This window comes from Mauremys mutica, chromosome 9 (assembly GCF_020497125.1).
Source record: "Mauremys mutica isolate MM-2020 ecotype Southern chromosome 9, ASM2049712v1, whole genome shotgun sequence".
Lineage (NCBI taxonomy): Eukaryota > Metazoa > Chordata > Testudines > Geoemydidae > Mauremys > Mauremys mutica.
In genome coordinates, this window is record NC_059080.1 from 72724546 (window position 1) to 72752211 (window position 27666).

Here is a 27666-nt window from a genome sequence, read left to right on the forward strand (position 1 = left end):
TTTGGGCTATGTATTTTCTGTGTGGTCTGGTTTTCTTAAAAATTGTTGGTAGCTTAATTGTGTAGTGAAGTAGAACCATTTGCTACAATCTGTCTTCCATCTTACAGAAACAGCATGAAGTGAAATTCAGTAATCCTGTATGGTTACCTCATGCATTCAATTACTTTCTGATTTAGGACTGCTAGGTGGAGAGAAAAGCACTATTAATAGAAGGTCCCTTCACATAACAATTTGCACAGGAGGGTAGCAATGTGTTCAATCTTGAAAGGAGTGCCCTATTAAATTGGTGAGTGGCCTGATGCATTTAAGGATATTTGGTTGTCTTTGTCATTGTGTGACATGCTCATTGTGATTAGCATTTCAACGTCTGTCACTTCCTGTCCTAAAGATGAGTGCTAAATAAGCACCAGCATCTTCTCTGTTGTAACTCAAATAGGTTTGAATTGGGTACGCAATCTACAATCTAACTTCTGGTCCCATTTGTGCTTCAGAGGTGCAGTGGAACATGAATTCTTATTTTATCCGGCCCTAAAGTAAATCCAAAACAATTGGAGCCATGTGAAAAGATAGATCACTATTTGAATGAAAACTATCAGTCCCCATTCAGCGTAAAATGAGTATTTCATTAGTGCCAGTGTTCTGCCTGTCTTCTGTGTTCATGAAGCTAACACAAGAGGAAAAGCTTGTAAGAGCTATTGGTCACTTGGAACTCTCTGCAAACTTCAAAAATGTTTTATCAGAAGGCTGACTTCTCTAGCAGAAAAGGCCTCATTAGTATTCGTGATAGTCTAGGACACAGGATGTGGGTTTCCATTCATGCAGTAACTCAGTGGTTCCCAAACTTTAACAACCTGTGAACCCCTTTCACAAAAATGTCAAGTCTCGTGACCCCCCTCCTAAAAATGAATATTTCCAGGGATTTTCTCCTTTACCTGAGTATGTTATAAAAGCAGCGATCTTGGAAATATAAAATTTGTTTTTGACATGCTTATTAATTACTATTTATCATTACAATATTTTTATTACATTATGAAAAAGGCAACACTCTTCCAAGATCTCACTTTCATAGCTTGTATCACTTTGAATAATTCTGTTTATAAGACAAGGCTCCTATGTTTCATGAAGGAGTACAGTACCTCCTCACTTCGTCGTCCCACTTAACGTTGTTATGTTGCTGATCAGTTAGGGAACATTCTCATTTAAAGTTGTGCAATGCTCCACTCTTACGTTGTTTGGTTGTCTGCTTTCTCCACAGCTGGCAGCCTCTCTATCCCCTCCCCCCAGTGCCTCCCGCCCACTGGAAGACCCCGCAGATCAGCGCCTTCCCCCTTCTCCCCCCGCCTCCTGCCCACGGCAATCAGCTGGCTTGCGGCGTTTTGGAGGCAGGAGGGAGGGGGAAGGAGCTCCCTTCTCTGCCCTGCTACCTGATCTTCTGCCTCTGTGGCAGCAGTCAAGTGGCAGTTCGCTGTGCTCTTCACTTTTCTTTGCCAGTTTATTATTTTACCCATTATTTTTTTTTAAAGCAGTAGGAAGCAGCTTTTCTTTCCTTTCCCTCTCCTGGGTTGAGGTATCGAGCAGTGTGGTGATCTCAGCCACTTGGAGCCACCACTGCAGCAGTTTCCTACCAGGCTCCTGTACCTCCCCTGGCCAGCATGGTAGAGTTGTCTTGCAAACACTCAGCTGAATCCAAGCAGTGTTGTATCTCTGAGGCAGCTTTCACGGGCAGGAGCACCAAGTTGTATGGACCCATGGTGCCTGGGCTCCAGCAAATTCAGGGCCCAGGGCAGGCCCTCTCCACCAATGTTCAGGGCTGGGTCTCTTTCTCCCCACCCCCCCGCCTGCTGCCCCTACGCACCTCCCCTGGAGCACCCCCCAGCCCCACCTGCTGGCTCCGTGTGCCTCCCCCAGAGCATCCCCCACGTGCCTCCCCTAGCGTCCCTGCCTGCCCTGGGGAGTGAGTGGCTACTCCCTGCAGCTGCACTCCCTCACCGGCCAGTGCCAGCTACAAGGGAGCGGCATCAGGGGCAGGCTGAGGTGGCTGCTGCAACTGAGGAGGGGAGGAGGTGCATAGCCTGATGGGCGGGGGGGGGAGCTTGGGTTAGTGTCATGCTGGAAGGGCCAGCCCCCCTGGAACTTGCTGCCGGTGGTGAGCGGGTGGGGGAGTCCTCTCTGGCCCCTCTGTCCAAGCCCTGAGGCAGCCGGCTTGCTGCACCCAAACCCACTCCTAGAGCCAGCACCCAAAATCCCTCCCAGAACCCGCCTGCTAAGTAGGCCAAAAATATCCCGACAGAGCAAAAAGGAAAGGAAAAACTATAAATCTGTTTCTCAACATTTTTTACAGCAGACAGATTTTGCTTCTTCCTAAACTGCCAGGGAGATCTCAAGCTGGCACTCCTTGACAGACCAGTCATTGAGAAACTCTGCTATAAATAATCTAAAAGATATTTGTCCTCTGACTCAGACACCTCCTCTACTGAGGAAGGAAAGCTCTCAAATTCAGGCTCTGAGAAGGACATGGGAAAAAATGCAAAAACAGTCTTCCCCCCCTCCCGTGAAATTTTTGAAATCCATGTGCTAAAAGGTTGTATCTACAATTCATATCCAGCCTGAGCAGCCACTAAAAGACAAGCCTTAAGGTCAATTCCTGCCTTCTAAATCCTCACTATTACCTGTCTTCTAAATTTGTCCCTGAGATAGCAATCCTGTGAGAATGTGATCAGAGAGGAATGGGAAGCCCAATAAAGGTGAATGCCTGAGCAGGCATGCACTTGGAAGTTGCAAGAGCCAAAAACATTCCATTACAGATATACTAGCCACAGCGGCATCCCTAGCCCAAAATACGGTATTTCCACCTGAAAGGGATTTCCTTACTAAAGATCAAACTGGTAGAAAGCTGGAAACCGCCCCTCAGAAGGGGCTTTGAGGCTTTGTTGGTCACCATTAGAGCATCTCAGATGGCTACATGCTTTGCAAGAGCCATAGCATCCTGACTGTATGACCTTAAGGCCATGAAGGACAGAAACCATCCTGACTTCAGGTATACAGAAAATTTCCCTAGCAACAGCCTCTGTGGACGATGCCTCAGTGGATGCAGTGAGATTTTCAGCCGGGCCATAGCATCCAGCTCAGCAGCCACACATCACATCTGGCTTTGCCCCTGGAAGGTTGATATGCCAAACAAATTTTTGTGGACATCTAAATTCACAAGCTCACTACTCGGGTGGGGGAAGGGCGAGGAGAAGGTGAAACTAGACAACATAGTGACAGAAAGCATTGCCAAACCGAAATCTCACCTACTCTCCCTACACAATACTCTGAGTGACTACAAATCTGGCAACAGACAAAAACACTCCTTTTATTCATTCTCATAAAAGTACCAGAGGAACGAGGACTATCACGAAAACCCTGGAACCAGGAATCCACCACCTCTGAGCCCACTATGATGACAAACTAATATGCTGCTGCCCACACCTGAATCTAGACTGTAGATTTTCCCCTTTCTCAAAAGAATGGTCTTGATTGACAACATATGCCCCTTCTGCCTGCCTGTTGCCAGATGATTCATACCAAAACTGTGTAAAAAGTTGGAGAACAGGATTAGTAACAGTAACTTTAATGCTAACCAATAAACTATGTACTGTAGGCTACGGCTGGCATGCATAACTATCAAAATTAATTATTGCCTGGAGGATAGGAAGACAGGGTGTCGACTTTATAGTATATAACAAAGGTATTGACTAATGACCACATAGCTGCACTGCAGATCTCTGCAGTCAAAGCACAAGCTTTTTCTGCTGGCAAAGTCACCATAAAGCTTTTGGAGTGTGCCTTTGTTCTGGCTGGAACAGGAACACCAGATGCCTTGTATGTCTCTGTGATGCATAGCTTGATCCATGTAGCTAGCAATAGCTTGGATACCTTGAGCCCTCAGTACTTCAGATGAAAGTAGACAAGGAATATGATCTTCTTGTCAATTTGCTGCACTTGATATAGATCTTTCGGTATGTCTACACTGCAGTTAGACACCCGCAGCTGGCCTGTGCCAGCGGACATAGGCTAAGGGGCTCGAGGTTAAGGGACTGTTTAATTCAATGGTGAGTAACCTGCAGCCCATCAGGGTAATCTGGTGGTGGGCCATGAGACAGTGTTTACATTGACCGTCTGCAGGAACAGCCACCAGCTCCTAGTGACCGTGGTTCACCGTTACTGACCAATGGGAGCTGCAGGAAGCGGCTATATGGAAGCTGCAGGCAGCTGTCTCATGGCCCAGCAGCGCATTACCCTGACGGGCCACATGTTGCCTGCCACTGGTTTAACTGCAGTGTAGACGTTTTGGGCTTGGGCTGCAGACTGAGCTTTGAGACCCTCCCACCTTGCAGGGTCCCAGAGCCCAGGTTGCAGCCTGAGCCCAAATGTCTCCACGGCAATTAAACAGCCCCTTAGCCCAGGCCAGCTGCAGGTGTGTAATTGCCACATAAACATACCCTTAGTGCTATCTCAGTGTCTACGTGTACCACAGTGTTTCTGGGGGGTGCTGTGCCTTTGGACAGAATAAAGGGAGAATGATCTCCTGTGAGGCAGGGAAAGATGAATTTATCTCACACAAGAACAATTCCAGGATTCTTAGCAACACCTTGTCTTCATGGAACACATACTGAGGTTCCTCCATGGTCCTAAATAATTCTCATTTCACCTTTTAATTTTGAATTGACATTTTCTAAACAAAATGTCATTTTGAATCAAACAAAAACAATTAGTTTTTCATTTTGGAGAGGAAACCAAAACAAATTCAGTTTTGGTTTGAAACAAGCCAATATTTTAAAGATTTTTCAGGTTACCAAACTAAAAAAAATCAATTGTTAGCTCAGCTCTAGTACTGAGGTAAGGATAGCACTGTCCACCAGCCAGTTTAATGGAGAAATGCATATTATTTACCTAAGATGTTCCAATATGTATTTATTTTTACTATGAAAGGTCTTATATTTATTAGTAATATAATTTAGTCTGTTTATTCTGTGATTATATATATTGTTTTATCATGGCTTTAGTCTATTGTGGAAATATATAATTTAATAAACATACTTTTTTTTTAAATGTAATGATTACACCAAATTGTGTTAACTGTGTCCCAAGTGTAATTTTTATAAAATCAAAGATATTTTGAGCTGATTGCAAAAGTGTCTTAAATCAACATATTTCCTTAATGAATAAAATTCACCCGTATTTCAAAATTACCATTTTGAAATCTTTTTTCTAAATTTGATCCTGCAGAAAATTTTAACAGTAGAACATGCTAACTCGGGGTGGGCAAACTTTTTGGCCTGAAGGCCACATCTGGATATGGAAATTGTATGGCAGGCCATGAATGCTTACAAAATTGGGGGTTGGGGTGTGGGAGGGCTCTGACTGGGGGTGCTGGCTCGGGTGGGGTTGGGGGTGCAGGAGGGTGCTCTGAGCTGGGACCGAGGGGCTCAGAGGGCAAGAGGGGGATCAGGGCTGGGGCAGGGGGTTGGGGCATGGGAGGGGGTCGGGGGGCATGCTCCGGGCAGTGCTTACCTCAAGCAGCTCCCAGAAACAGCGGCATGTCCCCGCTCTGGCTCCTACGCAGAGGCACAGCCAGGCAGATCTGCCCACAGCCCTGTCTGCAGGCAACACCCCTGTAGCTCCCATTGGATGCGGTTCCTGACCAATGGGAGCTGCGGGGGCAGCACTTGGGGTGGGGGCAGCGTGCAGAGCCCCCTGGCTGCCCCTACGCATAGGAGCCGGAAGGGGGACATGCTTCCAGGAGTTGTGCGGAGGGGGGCAAGAGCCCGACCCTGCTCCCTAGCTGGAGTGCCAGAGTGGGACAAGCCTCAGACCCCACTTCCCAGCAGGAGCTCGAGGGCTGGATTAAAACATCTGGATGGTCAGATGTGGCCTCCAGGCCATAGTTTGCCCACCTGTGTGCTAACTGCTTTAAAATATTTGCATAATTTTAGCGTGATCAAATAATCATTTCAAATACTATGGATTTTTAAATATAAAGTCTTGTTCAGTGTTTTCACGATAAAGAGGACAGAACATTATTTGATAAAAATCTTGCAGTTCCCTTTTACATACCTTTATTTTGGATTTTTTTCCAAAAGTCATCAAGTTTCCAAAGGAAGTAATTGTTTTGAACTTCAAAAATTGTTAATCTTCCTATAAATTTGTAATTTGTTCACTCTGGTAAAATATTTGATTAATACTGTATCTCCAAGTGCAACCCTGAAACATGTAAAAGGGAGAAGAACTGATGTTAACTGAAATACAGTTGTTTGTCTATGTTGTCTTATCAAGGGCTACTCTGGCGGTGCACAGTCAGCAGAGGTTGATTTTAACAGTTTTTGCAATCTGATAGCAGAAAAGCTTTTTACTTAAAGCCAATTTAGTGTTTAAAGCTTCTGCTTTTCTGTCTCTAATGGAGCTCCTAGTTGTGGTCACTTGTCCTGCACAGAGGTGAGAAGGCAACAGTGAGTAAACACCTCCAGGAACTCTACATAGACTTAAAATTAAGATTTGTAACAATAAAATATCTTACCCGAGTCACTTGAAAACCACAAGACTGATGATTTTGGTTTCCTGTCCATGGCTGCAGGTTCCTCAGAAACTTCAAAATCTCCCCATTTCACTCCCAGGTGGAATTTAAAGAACAAGTTCAGCAGTGGAGAGGAGCAGATACACATCAAGGGATGTTTGGGGGGTAAGGGTGTGATGCTGTATGATTGAATATGACCATTTATATTATTGATACTACCACTGTTATACAATTTCAACGAATCTTGTATAAAGTATGCCGTGTAAGGTGTCAATGAAAAAGTTATGATTATGATTATCCTGTTTATATGCATGTATCGTCTTTGTATCTAAAGTTATGAATATTGGCCATGGACTTATCTTACGCAAGTGTTTGTGTTCATGGGTAACACCCACCAGATAGGATTTTCATGGAGGCCAGTCAGCTATGTGTTGATGGCCCATTAAGGACACTTCACTCAAAAAATGTGCCGTAGAAGAAACTCATCCTACCCACTAAGCCTTCCTGGGACACCGCAGAAAGAATATGAGCAATGGCAGCCCCTGTGAGTCATCAAAGCATGTAGGGACATGTGATTTGCTCATGTGACCCTGGACTCCATCTTGGGCCAGTAACTTTCCACAAACAGAGGCTGTGACAGTAAAATTCCATGCACATGGCAGAGGATATAAAAGGATCCCTGAGATATCTCCATTTTGTCTTCATTTCTCTGGACTGGATTTCTAACAAGGAAGCTTTGAAAAAGGACTGATGACCCCCAATATTCCTGGGTAAATTCCACAGAGACTTTTGCAAGCCACCAGTTTATTCCATCATTACTATGATCCTGATCTATGAACACTGAAAAATCACTTGTATGTATATGATCTATTAACGATTAATAATGCTCTTCTTTTTTTAAAAAAAACTTTTTATGTTTTGGTTACTAAAGGACTGGCATCAGCATGATTATTGAGTAAGAGCTGAGTTATATATTGACCTAAGTGGCTGATCTCTTGGGATTAGAAGGACCCTATAATTGATTACATTGGTTTTCAGTAACCACTTATCATATAGTTCATTGTCTGAAGGATAAAACCAAGGCTGGACTGTCTAAGGAGACTGCATTTTGATTGCTTGTTAACTAGTGTGGTGATACAGATGTTTACTTTTGTTACTGGCTTGGTATAACCTAATGATAGAATAACCACCAGTTTGGGGTGAATCTGCCCTATTTCTCAACAGTGTGTCCTGAATTTGGCATTGAGGTGACAAGGGGTCAGTGAGGGGCTCAAAATCAAAACAGATTTTTCTCTGAATCTGTATTTCCCCCCTAGACATTGTAATCCCAATATAGAGCTACAGCACGCTCTGAGGGAGTTACCATTTGAATTGCAGGCTAGTAGGTTAAGGGGTGGGAGCTCTGGCTCTTTAAACACCACTGCTCAGTGTTCCCTTTCTGAATCCTGTGATTTGGTTGCTTAGTGACACAGGAACACTCAGTCTGTCTGAAGCTGACAAGGAGCCTAGAGAGAAACTCAGCAAGGTGGAGTCTTTCTGCACTTGTGAAAATCAGCCATCACCTACAGCAATACTCAGACCTGGCATTTATAAGGCAGTTTTCATCTATAGATCTCAACACAGTTTACAAAGGACGGTAAGTATTAGAATAAATCAGCTCCTTCCTTCTGCAGTTCTAGACAGCTGAAGTCACTATCAGCACCATTACTGCTATTCAACATACTAGAGGGCAGGTGAAAAAGACCAGGGAAAAATCTATGCTCTACAAGATTAGAGGGGGAAACAGTGAAATAGCCCTCTGAGCTATTTGTCCCCTGCCTCAAAATGTTCAATAGCTTCCCATCCGAAGGCAATGTAATTTTTTATCCTCTATCTAGTTTCTATAACTTTAATTTTATGAAATATTTTACTTATATTTAATACACTGATTTTTGTATAGTGCTATAGATGTGCATGACACTTTTAAAGACAATGACAAAGTAACTGACAGCTTAAAAATTAGACATAATCACACAGGGGCCAACAAAAAGATGTGTGGGGTGTATATTGCATATGGGATGAAGATGTAATAAATGGTGAAACCATGAGACAGGTCATGGACCCTTTCCTGCCTCATCTGCCCTACTAATTCATCTTTCCAGAGACATATTAATTTACACCGGTGTGAATGAGAGCACAGTCAAACCTTTGATGTTTGCATATACTATTCTGACTGGTTGTTAGAGGTGTTTTAAAATAGAGGGAAATTATAACACAAGGCCTCTACAGATGAGCTCTTAATAATTAAATAAATACAAGAAATTGTCCCAATAGCATTTTACAAACTGTAACACACTGGTAACATATTTTTTCTGAAAAATACACAGCATATACAGAACACACGTTGGTCTCTGATATGGCCTGCATAACTCAATTGTGCCTTGGCCATTTATGAATAACAGGACATCCCAAACTTATGTAAACAAAACTACACAACCCCATGATGTATTTTGTGATGTGACTGAACTTATTGTGTGTATGTATCCAGCAACTTGAATGCAGCAGCTGTACTAGATAAGCATCACTGTGCACAACATGCATGAGACATCAAGGAGAAAATAATTTTGTCCCTGATAAACCCTTCCTGTGGTACAAATCATGTGTGCAAAGGGAAGGGTCTGGGAGAGGAAATTCTCCCATCATGAAGATCCTCCCACCAAAGGGCAGGATTTGCTTTCCAGTAGAATAGGCTGCAGAGTCTACCCTGAAACCAGGCAGATCCCAAAGACCTGTGTGAGGCCAAAGATACCAGGATGGAAGTCACCATGCCACTGCACTGGCTCTGTGGTCCTCTGAAGTTCCACCTTCCACAGCTTCCTGACACCTGCATAGGATCTTGAAGAGTAAAACAATCCAAGCACCAAACCTCCATGACATTGAGAAAGCATTAACTGGGGGCCTCCAGACTATAGAACAATACTTCTGGAAATGGAGGCTCAAACCAAACCCTGGAAAAACAATAGTAAGCTCATTTCATCTTGATAATTGGAGTGACAAAAACACACAAAGTAGCTTTCTGTGGTAAAAATGTGCACCATGATTATACTTCAATATATCGTGGAGTGAAACTGGACTGCACCCTTACCTTCCATGATTACTTTGAGAAGGTAGCTGCAAAGATTAAAAACAAGAGCCAACATAATCCAGAAACTGGATTATGGAGTGCATCGGCCTCAGTCCTGCAAACATCTGCAATAGCACTTGTATATTCGGTAGCTGAATATTGTGCACTGGTATAGAGTAGGTGTAGCCACATGCGACTTGTGGACACCCAGCTAAATACCGTAATGCAGTGCATCATGGGAATCCGTAAATTGACTCCAACACCATAGCTGCCAGTTCTAACATCACTCTTCCGCCAATACATCAAACTGCTGCAACATTCCACGAAGCTCAGTGAATCCAGGAAAACAGACATCTTCCTATCCACCACGACCTTGACAACATTCCAACCCTCCCTACACTCCTCCATGACTTAAGTCCCACAAGCCTTTCTGGGAACATTTGTTTAGCCTCATGCAATCAGGCTACAATCAGGAGGAGGCTTGGAAAGCAGATTGGACTAAACAAGACTCAAAAAATAAGCATTTTGTGCTGGATCCCACACATAAATTCCTGGGTTTGACCTTCCATGGTCATCCTGGTCAACTCTGAACCAAATTCAAACCAACCATGGTAGATGTGGATATCTAATGCACAAATGCAAAATCAAGGACTCCCCAGTGTGCAAGTGTGGTTCCCCATGATAGACCATCGAATGCATCACTACCTACTGCCCAATTTATAAATATGAAGAAGGCATTACTGCAATAAATTCTGCTACTCCTGATGTAGCCATTTGGCTTGATCAACTTCAGGTGAAATTTTAATTTCACCTGAAGTTCACTAGCCATTCGAAAGAAGGAGGAAGTTGTACACACTAGTACAGGAAACAATTATAAACAAAGTACTTTTGGCAATTGCATCAGGTAGCTTTAGCACTGTCCAGACAGCTGCTAGCGTTAGAGTTGATGCAGGTGTGCTAATTCAGGCCCCATTTCCCTGCTTGTCCTCCAGTGTGGGTGTCCCCCCCACAATAGATGTCCCCACTATAACCACAACTGTGCTATTAATTGTCCATTAACAGCACTGTCAAGCATACTCCTACTGCTAAAACATCACAGATGATCTAGAACTTTAGGAGTGGTACTGGCACAGAGCTGTGCTGATAAACATTGCCTGGATTTTTATATAGCGTTGTTTTTGATGGGTTTTTTTAAACTATTTTCTTTGGCAGATTGATTAATATTATTACACTCTGCTTAAATGTTCCAATATTATTTGCTCTGTTAATACACCAGTGTATAAATACTACAACACTCCCCAGGATGTGCAGCAGTTGGCCAAGATACACACCCTTCCTCACACCCTTACATAATTGTTCTTTGATTATCATAAAACTAACATTTCAATAACAGCTTTGTTACTAATACAAATAAGCTTGAATTTTATGTTTCAGCGTAAGCAAGCTAAGGACAAGACAACAAAAATTTCCCAAAAAAAATCATGCAAGGAAAGAAGAAAGAGAAAATTAAAACAAAAGCCAGTTCACTTCCTGACATTTCCATTCTTGAAAAGTTTATGAAAACCTATGAAAGGCATTGTGCCTTTTCCCAAAGCTCTGTCAGTGGCACGATCAAACGGAGCTTGAGAAAATGCATAGAAAATGAAACTATTCTTACAAAGGTAAATATGTTCTACATAATAATTTAAGGTGAGATTGAAGGGGTGGAAAAGAACAGCTTTGATTCTGTAACTTTTCTCTATACTGCTTTTAAAGTTTTATGTTGAGCACTCGGAGCTCTGGTTGGCATTCTCTGGAATGGAGTTTTAAGACTGAAATAAATAGACTCATAGACTCACAAATATCCATTGAATTATGTAGTGACCCAGCAAGGCTGGGCTATGCTAACTCTGAGGAGAGGCAGAGGCAAACCAAGACAAAAGGGATAATTTTACATTTTTAGAACTTAGAAGGGAAAACCTCAAAATTGTACCAAAATAAACTATAGGTTACCAACTCATTAACTTTTGTGAGCTTGTACACATTGTGCAGTTAGTAGCAAATCCATTGTTATTAATAAGAACAAACGATATAGTGTGTCACTTCAGAGAAAAATCAACTTTTCCTCTCCTTGGCTGTAAGTCCAATTCCACTCTTGCGGTCCTGTTTTTTGCTTCTCTTTGGCTTGAAGTGCTCCTGTAGCTGTACCTTTTTTCACTTAGTTTATCCACAAGTGGGGTTTCTTCCCTACTGGGCCCTCACTTGTCTATTAGACACTTTGAACTGTATTCCTCCAATAGATGTTCAAAGACTCATTCTCTTTGTTCATTCACTTTAGGTCCTTTGCAGGTGGGCTTCTCATTTACTGATGCCAGGATCTGTTTTCATCTAACACAGCTTTATGATCAATTTCCTTTTTCACCAACTATATATCCTTTCAGGGATGGGGGGGGGGTCCTGGATACTCTCTCTCTCTCTCTCTCTCTTTCTCTCTCTGTGTAAGTCTGTAGATTTTATTTCCCACTACTTCTTCTCTAACAGTACCTGCTCACATACTCAGGTCTATTTTTCTACTTCTCCTGACGTGAAACCTTTCCTATTTTCCTTCTCTCCTCTCTCTCACTTGCCAGTCTCCTACTTTTATTCTCCTGGTCTTCTTTTATTTTATCATGTCACCTCCTACCAAGGCTTCAGGTCATCGGTTAGCTCAGCATTTCAATTCTTCTTCTTCTCTAACAGCTTTTATTCCAACTGTCCCTTTGGGTGCATTCCAAGCCCCCTCCCCAGCTCGAGCTGCCCTCTTGCTGGCAGTCTCTGCCTGAGACAGCATTCTGTGCTGCTGCATCACAGCTACAGCAGGTACCAGTCCCAGGATGAGGGTGACTACAATTACACTATATTCTTACTGTGGATGTGTTCTAGACATTTACATGGGTTTCCTCTCCAATGAATGTAGATCATATTCCCAAACCGGGTACCTAAATGTAGCCATTCCTGTAAAACTGGCTAAGCATCTGTTGCTTCCAATGAATCCTAACTTTAGGTGACTAAACATGGATTTAGGTATAATGTCTGTCTAACTGTAGGCACTCAATTTGAAAATTTTGATTATAATCCTGAAAAGAAACCTGCAAATGCATCCCCTGCCTTCCAAATGTGCCATAATTAGCTATTACACACTTGCATTGTCCAGATAACCGGGTTAAGAGGAGCATCGCGCACATTAACTTAGAATGTTCTTGTGCTCTTATCTCCAGAAATGCCTGATTTCTTTTTTATTGTTCCACAAGATATAAATCTAAGATATAAAATAATTCTTTCCAGGCTGATCTACAGGGTCAGATGACACAATGGTAAAAATGCCTGCACCTTGTTTATTCTATTCATTATGGGTACAAAGACTGGAGCTGCACCAATATAGAAAATAATGTGCTGAATGTCCCTTTTGCCCTGATTATTTAAGGAATTCTGCACAATTTTTTATATATTGATATGCAGAGGATCTTTGACTTTTGCTTACATTTATAGATCACCATTAATGTATAGTACATTTAGATAATGGTATATTTTATGTTTGGGTTCCTAAAATATAATGTACATTTGTTTCAGTTTTGATTACACCAAATTGTAATTAAGTTTTTGTTTTTTAGTTTGTGCTCACAAACTCTCAGAAGTCCCAGCCAGTCTTCCTCACACCTCTGTTAAGGACAATTAGAGATGAACGGTATATGTTAGGAAAGGAACTCTGTATCTGGGGAATTCAGCTAAACAATCAAGACATTGCAAACCTTGTAAGTAAAATAAAATACATAATATGATATAAAAAGTAGACATTTAAAGAGAAGCTGACTGAAAGTGAAAGGATTTTGGTTTTTGTCCTTTTATTTTTGTAGTAATATATGCAGTGGTGGGTAAATTGGAAATACCAGTACCTAGCTAGAATGATTGTATATGGAAATGAAAAAGTGTAGGAAGACAAGGATAATTGTGTAGTGAAATGGCCAATGTAAATTACACCAGATGTACAAAAACAAGTTTTTTTTAAAAACTATCCTGGATTTTACACAGTTCCACAAATGTAGACCAGAAAGCCTATTGAGACAATGAACAAACATTCTGAGAGACAAAGATTCCGATTGTGGGGGTAATATGATTTCATGCCCAAAGAGTTTAATTCTTTCATATGTGCCCAAATCCAGTCAGATATCTTTTCTAATGTTGGGTCTTGATAACACCTATCAGGTGTTTCTAGCACACACAGACTTAGTGAGATGTATGCATCAGCTCTGACAAAAACTGAAGCAATTTTGAAAATCTAACTTACTTCTCCCCATTTATACTGGAGTTTATTTACAGCCTATCTCTCAGAGTGTGCAATGAAACAAACTAGCCAGTTTCACTTTGGTTTATGATCAATTTCTAGTCTGTTTCACTTTCAGATTCTCATGCATAGGGCCCTACCAAATTCATGGCCATGAAAAACTTGTCACGGACTGTGAAATCTGGTCTCCCCCCATGAAATCTGGTCTTTTGTGTGCTTTTACCCTATACAGATTTCACAGGGGGAGACCAGTGTTTCACAAATTGGGGGTCCTGATTCAAAAGGGAGTTGAAGGGGGATCACAAGGTTATTTTACGGGGGCTTCAGTATTGCCACCCTTACTTCTGTGCTGCCTTCAGAGCTGGGTAGCTGGAGAGTGGTGACTGCTGGCTGGGAGCCCAGCTCTGAAGGCAGTGCCCCACCAGTAGCAGTGCAGCAATAAGGGTGGCAATACCTTACTATGCCACTCTTACTTCTGCGCTGCTGCCTTTCAGAACTGGACGGCCACAGAGTGGTGGCTGCTGACTGAGGGCCCAGCTCTGCAGGCAGCAGCGCAGAAGTAAGGGTTGCAATACCATACCATGCCATTCCTCCTTCTGCGCTGTTGCTGGCAGCAGCTCTGCCTTCAGAGCTGGGCTCCCAGTCAGCAGCCACCACACTCCAGCTGCCCAGCAGTACCACAACCCTCCCTACAATAACCTTGCGGACCCCCCAACACACACCCAACTCCTTTTTGGGTCAGGACCCCTACAATTACAACACTGTGAAATTTCAGATTTAAATAGCTGAAATCGTGAAATTTACTATTATTAAAATCCTATGGCCGTGAAATTGAGCAAAATGGACCATGAATTTGGTAGGGTCCTGTTCATGCACTAATACAATAGTGTGATGTTTTGGTTGAAAATGTTTGGGAGTTTCATGCCCCACAGATCTGTGCATGGAGAATCCTCTCTATATGGATCTCTGACTTCTTGTATAGTAGAGGGGCCCAGCTGCCCTCAAAGTAGCATCCATCCTTCCCTTGGGTCCCAGGGAGGCCTTCACTGCTCCAGGTATCTTGATGCAAGAAGGGCCTGGGAGACTGGTGGACCAAGAGAGGAGCTGGCAGGTCAGAGTCAGGAACACACATGATTCCCACCCCCCAGGCCTAGGGGAGTGGGCAAGGCAATTAAAATGCTTTCTGGAGTTGATGGTTGAAGAACAGAAGACACTTAGGATGAATATGCTTGAAGTGATTACATTATCGGTTATTTTGTGATCTAAGTCCAGTTCCCAGTGGATAGGTGTCGATAACACACAAACCATCACCACAATTAACTCTAACTGTTCGCTAGGTTAGCAGTCTCAGCAGAGAGGCCAACAGATGAATGTGCATGGAGAATTAACTATCCTCTCCCCTAGAGTTGGTCTCTGTAGATTAAAGTTGTGGCATATTGTAGGAGACGCTTGCACTGCCACTGCCCATAATACCTGTGTTTGGAGGATAAACAGAGAACATCTGTCTCCAGGATTGTCAGTCTGACACCTTCCACAAGTACTAAAAGTACACAGGAAAATTTAGATTTAAAAAATATAAAAACCAAACCAAAAACTTGCCTTTGCTATCAGAAGTGTGCGGTTCTGTTTCATAACAGCAGATATCTATTCATATTTTGCATTTCTAGGCAATGCTTTTAGAGCGGAATGGACGTACCAACTATCCCTTCTGTACTCTAGAAATAACTCACGTTCCGATAGATGCATGGTCCCTGGAGCGACTTGGAGCAGCTTTCCCTTTCAGCAACTTGAACTCCATTGTTCTAGATTATATCAAGTAAGAGAGAGGAGCTATGTACCCACAGCAGTGAGCGAGTGTGAGTTTGAACAGTGCTTATGTTCAGGGTACCCTCAAAGTCAGAACAGTTCTGATATGAAGTTTCTCTGCTGAAGTTTATAAACAATGGTTCCCAAGTTCCTCATCCCCATAGTAATCAAGTATCAGAGGGGTAGCCGTGTTAGTCTGGTTCTGTAGAAGCAGCAAAGAATCCTGTGGCACCTTATAGACTAACAGACGTTTTGCAGCATGAGCTTTCGTGGGTGAATACCCACTTCTTCGGATGCAAGTAGTGGAAATTTCCAGGGGCAGGTATATATAAGCAAGCAAGAAGCAAGCTAGAGATAACGAGGTTAGATCAATCAGGGAGGATGAGGCCCTGTTCTAGCAGTTGAGGTGTGAAAACCAAGGGAGGAGAAACTGGTTCTGTAATTGGCAAGCCATTCACAGTCTTTGTTTAATCCTGAACTGATGGTGTCAAATTTGCAGATGAACTGGAGCTCAGCAGTTTCTCTTTGAAGTCTGGTCCTAAAGTTTTTTTGCTGCAGGATGGCCACCTTAAGATCTGCTATTGTGTGGCCAGGGAGGTTGAAGTGTTCTCCTACAGGTTTTTGTATATTGACATTCCTAATGTCTGATTTGTGTCCATAGTAATGAAAATCTATTTCTGATTGCGGATAAATCCCCAGGCTGAATTTCAGTTACCCAAAATGTCTTTTTTTTTCCCCCATCTGAATCCATAATTCAGATCAATGTAGTTCCCCTGTACTAATTCATTATAATTTCCATCTAAGAACTGGATTTTACAAAGAATGAGCTATAGTTATCATGTCCAATACCAGGAAACTTGCCCCTGAAATGGTCTTCCTTTCCAGCTAAGCATTTCTTAATGTGCCCATCATCTGAGTACTGAGGTGCCATATAGAAAAGCACACTCTTGTCCAAGACCCTTGTTTACACCACTGTTAAATGGGATTATACTTGTTGCCTATGTCTCCAGAAGCAACACTGCTGGGTCAGTCTGCAGTCACAGCTGCTGAAGGAAGGCTTGCACAAAGACAAAGAGAGTTATTTTGAGCCCTCAGTGTGTCAAAATTGAGGCTCAGCCTGATCTCTGGAAGTAGGAAATCCTACAGTTGAATCTTTACACTAAGTGTGCCCTGTTTCCAGCCTCCAAGAGTTACCCTGGGGCTGTCTGCTGCAGCATCTCTGTTGAATGCAGCTATCGTGGTGAGTAGTGAAGACATAGGCAGTCTCTGACATAGGTAGGCCCTAACCCACTTTGGATTTTAAAGATTAGAACCATGATCTGAAGCAGATACAGAATTGGATAAGAGCTAGTGCAGAGCCTAGAGCACAAGTGTAAGGTATATTTGTTGGTCTGCTTGTGCCCTAATCGTTGGGCTAGTGTATGTTGAAATGAAGCTTCCAAGACGCCTTCACAGTCAGTCACAGGTATAGTGCACTGCAGTAACCTAGCCTCAAGGTGACGAAAGCATGGGCCTCTGTGGCTATGTCTACATTTGAAAGTAAAAAGCAGGGTATTCTCTTTGAAGGTGACATTTATATTCTTAGTCAGCAGATGAACATAACTAATCTGTTCTCTTTTACAGGTTTGGAGATAAAGGAATCAATGGACTTGTTTCTGGGTTAGAGGGAAACAGAAAACTTCTAACCCTCAGCTTATGCTACTGCAGTTTGGAACCTGAAAGTGGGTCCAAGTTAGGCCCCATTGTAGCCCAAACTGCCATTTGGTAAGATTAAAACTCTTTCTGGAATTGTTTAACTTTGCTTGATGATTATATCACTCTTCCTTTCTAAAAACGTTAGAGAGTTGCCCGTTCTTTTTCAAATTAAATCTATATTTTCACCAGGAGAGATCTTATTGCTAGCTCACTTTTTCTTGTTTTGTGCTTCAGGTTTAATTAATTTGAGCTGGCTTATACTTTATACACGTATACATTTCATTAAAAAGTCCAGCTTCAACAGCAGCCAGTTAATAGGCCAAAATTAGTCCAATTCAAACAAAAGTTCTTATTAGAACTCCACTCTCTGATAGCTTTCAGTTCTCAGCCGCTTAAGGTGATCGAAACTTTAGATTGAAGTCTTGCTTTCTCTGTCATCTGATGAGGAATGGCATTGTTTCAAATAATCAGTGCTGACTGCTGCTGGGGCCTCAGCCCATGGAACAGAGACGCTTACGACCTGGAAATTTCTACTACATGCATCCGACGAAGTGGGTATTCACCCACGAAAGCTCATGCTCCAAAACGTCTGTTAGTCTATAAGGTGCCACAAGACTCTTTGCTGCGCTTACTGTGTTGGAGCTAAGAAAAAAGCCAGGCTACAATTTGAGTCTTCAAATGTACATTTGTTGAGAGCAAAAGCAAAGGCCAAGTGGATTCAACTTTGGAACACAAAGTCATTGTGTAAGATAGATAAGGAACCCTGGTGGTCACCTCGGGCAGCTAGTTTAGAACAAGCTGCCCCCAGGCATGATCTTCACAGCCTCTAATCAACTTTGCAGTGTTTGCAGGAAAAGGTGGCACCGCTTGTCCAGTAAAGAATCGATGGTAGCATCAGCTGAAGTCGGAAAGATTAACTGCATCAGTGGTAAGATCATTTCAAGATGTTTCTCAATTTTCCACTGCCTACAATCCCTCTTCAATCTGAAGTGGGACAAGAAGTTCAGCAGACTCACCTTCTGTCAGCCTAGAAGAAATTCAGATCACAGTGCATAAATTGAAGTCTGGGAAGACATCTGGGAGTTGTAACTTCACCCCTGAATTGCTGAAGACAAGCAAGAGTATTGTACCATGGCTGCACAGGCTCTTCCAGATCATCTAGCACATTAATATCATTCCTGATGACTGAAATAAAGGTGTTATTCTGCCCCTGTTAAAAAGGATAAGGCTGAATGTAGCAACTATAGAGGTATTATGCTGTTGTCAGTCCTAGGAAAAGTCTTCACATCTGTCTTAATCTCTCAAATCAATGATGCACTTCATAGCAAAGGCGGGACTACTCAGTGCGCTGTCAGATTTGGTAATTCCACTGTCAACTAGATCTTTACCATGACACAACTTCTGGAGAAGTTGGATGGATTTAATATGCTATTTTAAGTACTTTTTAGAGACTTCTGTCAGGCCTTTGATTCAGTGCATCAAACAAGTTTGTAGGATAAGGAAACTTGCCATCCCTGGGAAGATAGTGTCATTGATAGAAGAGCTCTATAATGGGACATAAATTTGTGTTCGAGTCAATGGCAGATATATGGCAGGGTTTCTTATTTCCACCGGACTTCAGCAAAGCTGCATTCTGTCACCATCAATGTTCAATATCCACATTGACTGGTTGATGGACTTGAGGAGGCAGCTGTTGGTGGTGTTGAGCTGAATGTCATTCTGCTTCGAGATTTTAAATACCCTGATGACATTGTCTTGTTGGCTTAGTTCAATGAATCACTACAAGCTGATGGCCAATCTGGTTAGGCCTCAAGCAATGCGCTTTGGTCCAGTTATTAATCTGGATACAACTAAGTCCCTGGCTATTACCATCAAGCCTCCACCTCCAGATTACAATCTCAATATTAACCTGTCCAATCAAGACATCAAGTAAGTGGCAACTGTCAAATACTTGTAAAGCATCATAGGTAGTGCTGGAGGGTGCTCCAAAGATGTGGACACTCATATAGCAGCAGCTGCTGCCATATTTTGGGACCTTCAGCAGCCTCTGTGGGAGCTCTGTGACATCACGCTTGCTACAAAGCTGTGGATCTATAGAACCATGAATATACCAACTCTGTTGTATGGCAGTGAAACATAGGCACAGAAAAACTGAAGAGTGGCAGATGGATGTCATTGATTCTTGTCGTCTTTGTCAGATTCTTCACATTAAGTGACAGGACAAGATCAGAAATGAAGACATTCATAGCAGATCCTGCCAACTGCTTGCATGAGTACTGGTTCAATTTTGGTGGGGTTTTTTAGTAGACGTGTTATTAGGATGGAAAACCAGTGAATTATTAATTGTGTTTACCAAGAAATGGTCACCAAAAGCTTTGGTGATGCGATAAGATTGCCAGTGGCAGACATAAACTGAATATCCAGTCATACCACCTTAAAAACCTAGCTAGAGATCAATCTGGGTGGTACTCAGTGGCCCTGCAAGGAGGGTACATTCCTTTGGGATCTGCCATGATGATATATGTCTATAAATTTTCACTACTGTTCTTTTATGCTTAATCTGTATTATATGCTATGAGAATGTTTTAGTGTGTGCTTTTGTGGCAATGTTTTTAATGGACTCTGACATATCCAGGATAGAAGATGTGATGTGTATCTAAGATTCTAGAGAAAACTACGTGCTGATATAACGAATATGAGAAAGAGAATGTGATCCTAAAAAGCATTTACAATGCATGTACACAAAGGAGAGTGTTAAAATGATCAGAGATGATTTTCCCTTTGGAAGTCTACTTGCAGATATTATAAGAAAAAAAACTTTCTGGACTATTCAAGAGCAATATGTGTACTATCCATTGACCAAAGACATCATTTCACTCGGCCTTTCAGGGACTTCGGGAATCCTGGAGTGTCTTTTTCCTAGCCCCATACATTTTATTGATAAGCCTTTTCTTAGCCTTGATAAGCCCTCTGTAATGTTTGTATGACTCAAAGCTGTTGACTACAGTTACTCTGCTCAGTTCTTTCTAATTTCCCTGCATATGTTCCTAAAGTTGATTTAATTGACTCCTTAAAGCCTTATAATCCAGAAAAGAAAGTTTATAGTCCAACAAGCCATACTTCATGCAAGTGACATTCACTTTCAAGGGGAAGTCACTTTCAAGGGGAAAGGAGTTCCATCTTTACTCTCTCTTGGACTTGGCTGGAGAAAGTATTCCTTTAATGGTAATGGTATGTTCCTAGGCATGATGCAGGATTCTGGACATTCCTACCCCAATTCAAATGAAGGAGGCAGCAAATATTAATCAATTTAGAAAAATAGCCCAATCCAACAAAGTATTTATGCACCTTCTTAACTTTGGGCACATGATTAATCACACTGATGTTGATGGAATTACTGACATATCTAATGTAATGGCACTGCTTACATGCCTAAAAGTTAAGCACGTACTTTGGGAGACTTAAATAGTTATTCTTATGAGATTGAGTTAGTCATCAAAGCCATATTTTATCTTCAACATTATCCTTACTTGATTTTCTTATATCAGCAATTAGAACTTCTGAAATCAGCATTCAAAGTTTTAAGTCCAATTCAAGTTTAATTAAGCCTCCTTGGTATTAAAAAGAGACTATTTACTCCAATTTTTTTCTGTTACGATTACTATAATTTTAGTTTCAAAAACATTGTTATAAAAGCCAAATATAGAAAAGAAAGATGAAATGCAAGTTTAAATGTGATGGAACATCAATCAAATATTTAAAATTATATTTTCGTCACAGCAATCTTTATCTAAATGGTAACAACTTGCAATGTTTGGGTGCCCTTGAGCTCATCACACCAATAGCTATGTATGCAGACAATCTTGGAAGAGATAAGGAAACAAATGCCTTCCTATTCAACAACTATCCTGATCATCAAATACCAGAAGGTGAGACTATCTGGGGATGGTGCTTGGATTAGAGAAAATTATAATTTTTCAATTTTTTTGTTGAAAATTATACTTACACATACTAGTAATAGCCTATGCAAGCATTTACTGTACTTCCATTATATTCATGTACAAGTGTTCTCTTCTTGGCACCTGGGACAGACAGACAAAGCATGCTGTACAGTCATTTCACACTGTCCCTACAGTGCATTTTGTAATGTCTTGTTTCAGAGAATTTTGGTGTTTGGCGTTTAAAAGGATATGTTTAAAAAGATATCAGAAAAATGTGCTTAATCTGAAGGATTAAATATGCAAGTGCTAATAATAAAATGTGTCTAGAATTCAAATTTAAACGTGAAAGAATAAACAAGTTCCATTTGAGCAAAAGACCAATTTTGTTTTGTAAATACTCTGTACTGTTTAATTTGCTCCCATTGTTTAACGTTTACATATTTATCCCCTTGACTGAGAAAGGATCCTCAAGATTTGGCCAGAAACATTTAAGCAGCTATGTATTTATACCTGAAAAGCAAAATCACTATGAATAAAAGTAGTGAAAGTTGCATTTGGGAAGCACATAAATTAATAACTTATAAAACATCCATTAACGTCAATTTGTTTCAGAGGCTATTTAAGTTTGGAAAGTAATTCAAACTACCGTCCTTGGGGTCAATTCACTCCTTGAGCTTCAAGTCCCTGATGATGATTAGTGTACCTGGAGCAGACATGTAGCTGCATAAACTGTCCACACCATTCTCTGTGCCAGGGATCCCTGCTCCATCTGGGGATGGCCAAATGCAGTCCCCAAAACAAGCATGGCAGCCTAAAGGTGATGGGGAAGTAGAGTGGTCAAGACATTTTCTATATTGCAATGAACATTTTCTGGAAATATTTTTTTAAATGTTCATTTAAAAAGTAATGTTTATGTTAATGAAAGTGTTTTTGCATTTTTCAATCAACTATAGCAGGAGAAGTCTGCATGTGAGCTGTCCAAATTCAGCATCTCTCTCAGGCAGCTTCCATCAAAATGGCTAGAATGGCTAGAATTTAAGATGCCTCCTCCCTGCAGAACTACTGGTGTGGCTGTCCCAGCAGACACAGGGGGATGCAAGCTGCATTCCAAGGGTGAATCTGGCTATATGCTCTAGAGAGGAAGATAAATGGAGCATCTATATAATGGTGAATGTACTGCAGTGTAAAAGATGCTCAAACTTTCCCAAACGACAATACTAGCTAAACTATATCAAGGGATATAAGAAATCAGAAATAAGCAAAAATAGCATAGAAACTTTGTGCTGAAATATGCCAACTTTTTTCTGCCCACAAAATTGTTATCTCTGATGGAAAAAATTAAATAGCTATGTAGATTCTTCTATGGTAAATGTCCCTCAGCATCCAGGACAATGTAAACTTGGGAGAGTGTATATCAAATAATTAATACTGCCCGTTCCAAAAAATTGTGTATAACTCCATGAATTGGCAACTGTTTGAATGGCTGTTCTTATTTATAAACAGCAGACAAAGGTTTGGGTATCCACTCAACAGCTTCTGGCTTGAACGTTGCTTCCAAAACAGGAAACTCTAACACAGTGGAAAGTAGTATGAGGAAGGAAAAGAAAAGAAAAGGTACAGTTCAGTTTTGTGTGGTTTTATTCTATTACACATAAGTCCTCATCATTGTAGTATCTGAGAACCTTCCAACAGCACATTAAGCAATGTGATTACCATCTGTCATGCGTGGCTGGTTCTTCTTCTTCCCGCTCCCCATCATTAGATTTTTAAGGCCGGGGGTGGGGGGGGGCTAGTCTCACCTCCCTCCTGCATGACACAGGCCATAGAATTCACCCAGTGCTTTTTACACCTAGCACAACAAGGTGTGGTGTCTTTTAGAAAGACAACCAATCTTGATTTAAAGCCCCCATCATCCTCCCTCTCTCACTACTGCTCTTGCCTCCAATGTTTTTGTCACCGCAACAAGCTAGTAATGGAAAACCTTCCCAGAGGGTACTGCTTTCCAGTTTGAAAAAGGCCTTCTTGACTGTCATATAGGCTAGATCATCCACTGAGGCCCATCCCTGGGTAAACAGTGGGGTAGAGTTGCACTAGGCCAGAAATAGCACTAGAAAGAGCAGAATGCACCACGGGAAGTGTGCTTGCTACTACGCTCTGCACCAGTTCTATGCAGGCTGATGTGGAGAGCAGCAAAGTTGTTGCTCTACTTCATCCTCAACTGCTATAGAGCACTGTGTACCTCAGGGGAGTAGGGACAGTAGTCCCTATGCTGCCCTGAGCTCCAAGACAGCAATCCAGACTGGTCCTTGTGAAGGCAACAAAAGGGGTGGAAAAGGATCCTAACAGCCCTATGCCCTTGACCAGGCTGTGCACTTGCACACCCATAGTGTGGCACTGTGATTATTAAAACCACAATTAAACAGCACACAAGTGGGCTGGGGTGGTCTAGTGCTTCCAGGCAGAGATGTTCTGACAAAGACGAACTCTATTTCTCATTATTCCTCTTTTGTACAGATCATTTCAAAATTAGGTTTTCAGTCAGTCACAGGTACAGTGCACTGCAGTAACCTAGCCTCAAGGTGACGAAAGCATGGGCCACTGTGGCTATGTCTACATTTGAAAGTAAAAAGCAGGGTATTCTCTTTGAAGGTGACATTTATAATAGAAGAACCATTCATGTGCACTTTTACTCTGTAAAGTAACTGTAAAAATGACATTGTGGAATTTCATTTTGATTGTCTCTCTCTGACTCCAGTTTACAAGTAAAAAGATTTTTTTCTCTCAGTGCTGTAAAAGTGTCTTGGGATTTGAAAGTCAAGCTGAGTTTTTTCATTCCTGTACATCACCAACAGGAATCCAGACCCAGCTGATTGTATAAGTATACACTGTCAACAATCCAGGGTGTGTTTGTGGGGCTGGTTGTTGGAAAACCACATTTTTACACAGAAACTGAACAAATTTAATATGGAGTCATTGAGAAATAATAGAAATGGAACCTATTTATGCCATTTGTATAGTATTTTTTCAAAGAACTTCACTTTAAGCTATGCAGGCTAATGATTGGTCCAATATTTTTAATAGTTATGTACTATTGACCAAAACTAAAAATCATTCATTTTTATTTTTAATAATTCATTTATACAATTCCTATATATCACATTCTGGTGCAATGAATGTGAACTAGCAAGACAAGCATGCTAACAAAAAATCACACACTTTTTGCCTTCATGTTAAGCATCACCATTCAATTTCATGAAAACTTTACAGAAGTAAAATACCAAAGCTCCAGACATGTGATATCTTAAACCAAGGAAAAGTGGCCATAACAATATATTCTCAAGTGTTTCAACCTGCAAAATGTTTCCTGTATAGAAAATGAGGACCTGGATGAAGCTTAGAAATTAAGAATTTGCTTTGTATGAAAATAGCTTCCTGCTACTCAAGAATGTTCTTGGCTTGAGCAGGAACAATCAAACATTATCAAGTTTGATAATTTGGAAACATACTTTTTTCTTTAAACCTACAGAAAACCTGATAATTTAAATATGAAATATGAGCTATTGAATCTTCGATGCCTGTATACAAATGCTAGGAGTATGGGAAACAAGCAGGATGAACTGGAACTCATGTTGTATGAAGAAAATTATGACTTAATTGGCATCACAGAGACTTGGTGGGACAACACCCATGATTGGAGTACCAGCATTGAGGGATATAGCTTGTTCCAAAAGAATAGGAATGGAGAAAAAGGAAGAGGTGTTGCACTATATGTCAAGAATGTATACACGTGCTCAGAGGTCCAAGAGGAAGTGAGCAACAGACCTACTGAGAGTCTCTGGATGAGGGTAACAAGGGGAAAGAACAGTACAGTAACCCCTCACTTAACGTTGTAGTTATGTTCTTGAAAAATGCAACTTTAAGTGAAACGATGTTAAGCGAATCCAATTTCCCCATAAGAATTAATGTAAATGGGGGGATTAGGTTACAGGGAAAAAAATTTTTCCCAGACAAAAGGCATTATATACATTTTAAACAATTTTAAACAAGCAATTTAATACAGGTATAAATTTTAAACAATTTTAAAGAAACAATTTAATACTACAGTCATCATTGCTGAGTATAAAGCTTGGTTGAGGTGATGGAGTCAGAGAGTAGAAGAGGGTGGATTGTCCGGCTGCTCCTCTTGCTGAACTTTCTGAACTCGGAAAAACACATCTGGAGATTGTTGTTTTGCTTTCCCTTTTTTTTCTTGGTAAATTTCTTTATTGCAAATCATTAGATGACCAACTCCCCTAATCACTTTGGAGCTGCGTTCCCTGTCAGGATCGTCATTACTCAGGATTTGCAAGCCAGCTCCAATCATTTGGAAAGCTTCAGAAAGATGTTTGGCAGTCAGATTTCGATGGGTTGGTTCTTCTTCTACTTCTTTGCCCTCTTCTTCCATTGCTTTTGTCACCTCTAGTTGCATCAAATCTTCATTGGTTAGCTCTTCTCTGTGTGATTGAAGAAGTTGTGTAACATTGGCTTCTTCCACCTCATCAAAACCTGCTTTCTAGGCCAAGCCAAGGATATCTTTCTTCATAGCGGGGACATCTTTAAATACTTTTAAGTCATTGACACATTCAGGCCACAGCTTCCCCCACACAACATTCATGTATACCTGAGTAACTTCAGCCAAGGACTCACCAATGTTATTGATGAACTTCAGGATGTTGTAGTCACGCCAAAATTGCTGAATAGCAGGTTTGCCTTCCCCATCAGTGCCTCTGATGAGCTGGTCGAAAGTATGGCATAAGTAATACGTCTTAAATGCAGCGATGGCTCCTTGGCCCATGGGTTGGATGAGTGATGTGGTGTTAGGTGGCAGAAAGACAACTTTGACGTTTTTGCACAGGTCATCTAGGTTGATTCAATGAGCCGGTGCATTATCAATAAGTAATAAAATCTTGAAATCAAGATTTTCTTTGGCACAGTATTCCTTCCATGCAGGGACAGCATAGAGAGTCATCCATTCTGAAAAAATAGCTCCAGTTATCCATGCCTTCTTTTTGGATCTCCACATGACCGGAAGTTGTTCCTTTGAAAATCCCTTGAGTGTGTGTGGTGTTTCAGATTGGTACACTGTCAGTGGTTTCATCTTCATGTCTCCGCCAGCATTATCACCTAAAAGCAAGGTTAGACCGTCTTTAGCTGCTTTAAATCCGGGTGCTGTCTTCTCCTCTCGGGAAATGTAAGTACGCTCAGGCATCCTCTTCCAGTACAGGTCCGTTTCATCAGCATTGAAGACTTGTTTAGGGGAATAGCCACCTTCCACAATTATTTTCTTGAAATAGTTGGGGAATTTTTTAGCTGCTGCAGTATCAGCACTAGCTGCATCACCGGACATCGTGATGTTATGCAGGTAGAAGTGCCTCTTGCACTGATCAAACCATCCCCGACTTGCTATGAAAGTTCTGTCTGTGATCCTTCACCTTGGTTTCTTCAAATTGTCATACAAACTTTTTGCCTTAACTTGTATCACTAACAAACTTAGAGGTATGTTCTTCTAGTTTTGGTCCTCTATCCACAGTGAGAGAAGAGTCTCCATGTTTTCCAGCAAACTACTTCTTGATCAACTTATTGTAGTAGCACTGAGTGGTGTTACACGCCAAGCACTAGCCCTGATCTTTTCGGCATTATTCCGAATTGTTCTCATAGTGGTTGGAGTAAGACCTAGAGCGATGCCAATGTTACTGCACGCTCGCCTGCATCAAAATGCTTTAAAATGTCTAATTTAGTAACCCAAACTAATGGTTTTCCTGGTTTTTCTTGCTGCTAGTGGTACTGCTACTGCTAGGCACTCCACTATCACTTGCTGGATGCTTTTGACTCATGATGCCAGATGATGCTCCTCCGGACGCACATGCACGAGCTACTCTTCACTCCCTTTAGCCTGGAGTGGCCGGGGTCATGCAGCATCAATCAACTATTGCAAGGGAAAGAATTTGGAAAACCCATGTCATTCTGCATGGTAATCTGCTCCCCTACTGGAAGCCCTGTGGGTTTAGGCTAGGACTAGTTATGGAGGTTCTTACTTTCTTGCAGGTTCTTACTTTCACAGGAGCCCTGTTGGAGGACCAAAGGCCTCTCTTCCAGGGTGCCCTGGAAAAATGGCCCCGCTGTACCTAGTAACCATGCACTCAGCACCCGGGCAGCATTGCAGCCAATGTAGTAAGAAGAGGAAAATAACGTTTGCTGCAGGGCTGTGCCCCTCTCTGCTGTGTGC

At 41.6% G+C, this 27666-nt stretch overlaps 1 protein-coding gene across 1 annotated transcript in view; it reads left to right on the forward strand.

Annotated features, from left to right (window-relative positions):
• The first annotated feature begins 8047 nt into the window (after positions 1 to 8047).
• LOC123377700 overlaps positions 8048 to 27666 on the forward strand; it is a 32761-nt gene continuing 13142 nt past the window's right edge. Inside the window, exons 1-7 of the mRNA XM_045030900.1 lie at positions 8048 to 8192; positions 11094 to 11320; positions 13289 to 13429; positions 15627 to 15775; positions 17389 to 17529; positions 21241 to 21389; positions 22905 to 23015. Of these exons, the coding sequence (XP_044886835.1) occupies positions 11141 to 11320; positions 13289 to 13429; positions 15627 to 15775; positions 17389 to 17529; positions 21241 to 21389; positions 22905 to 23015 (871 nt within the window). The 5' untranslated portion in view covers positions 8048 to 8192; positions 11094 to 11140. The remainder of the gene's footprint in view (positions 8193 to 11093; positions 11321 to 13288; positions 13430 to 15626; positions 15776 to 17388; positions 17530 to 21240; positions 21390 to 22904; positions 23016 to 27666) is intronic.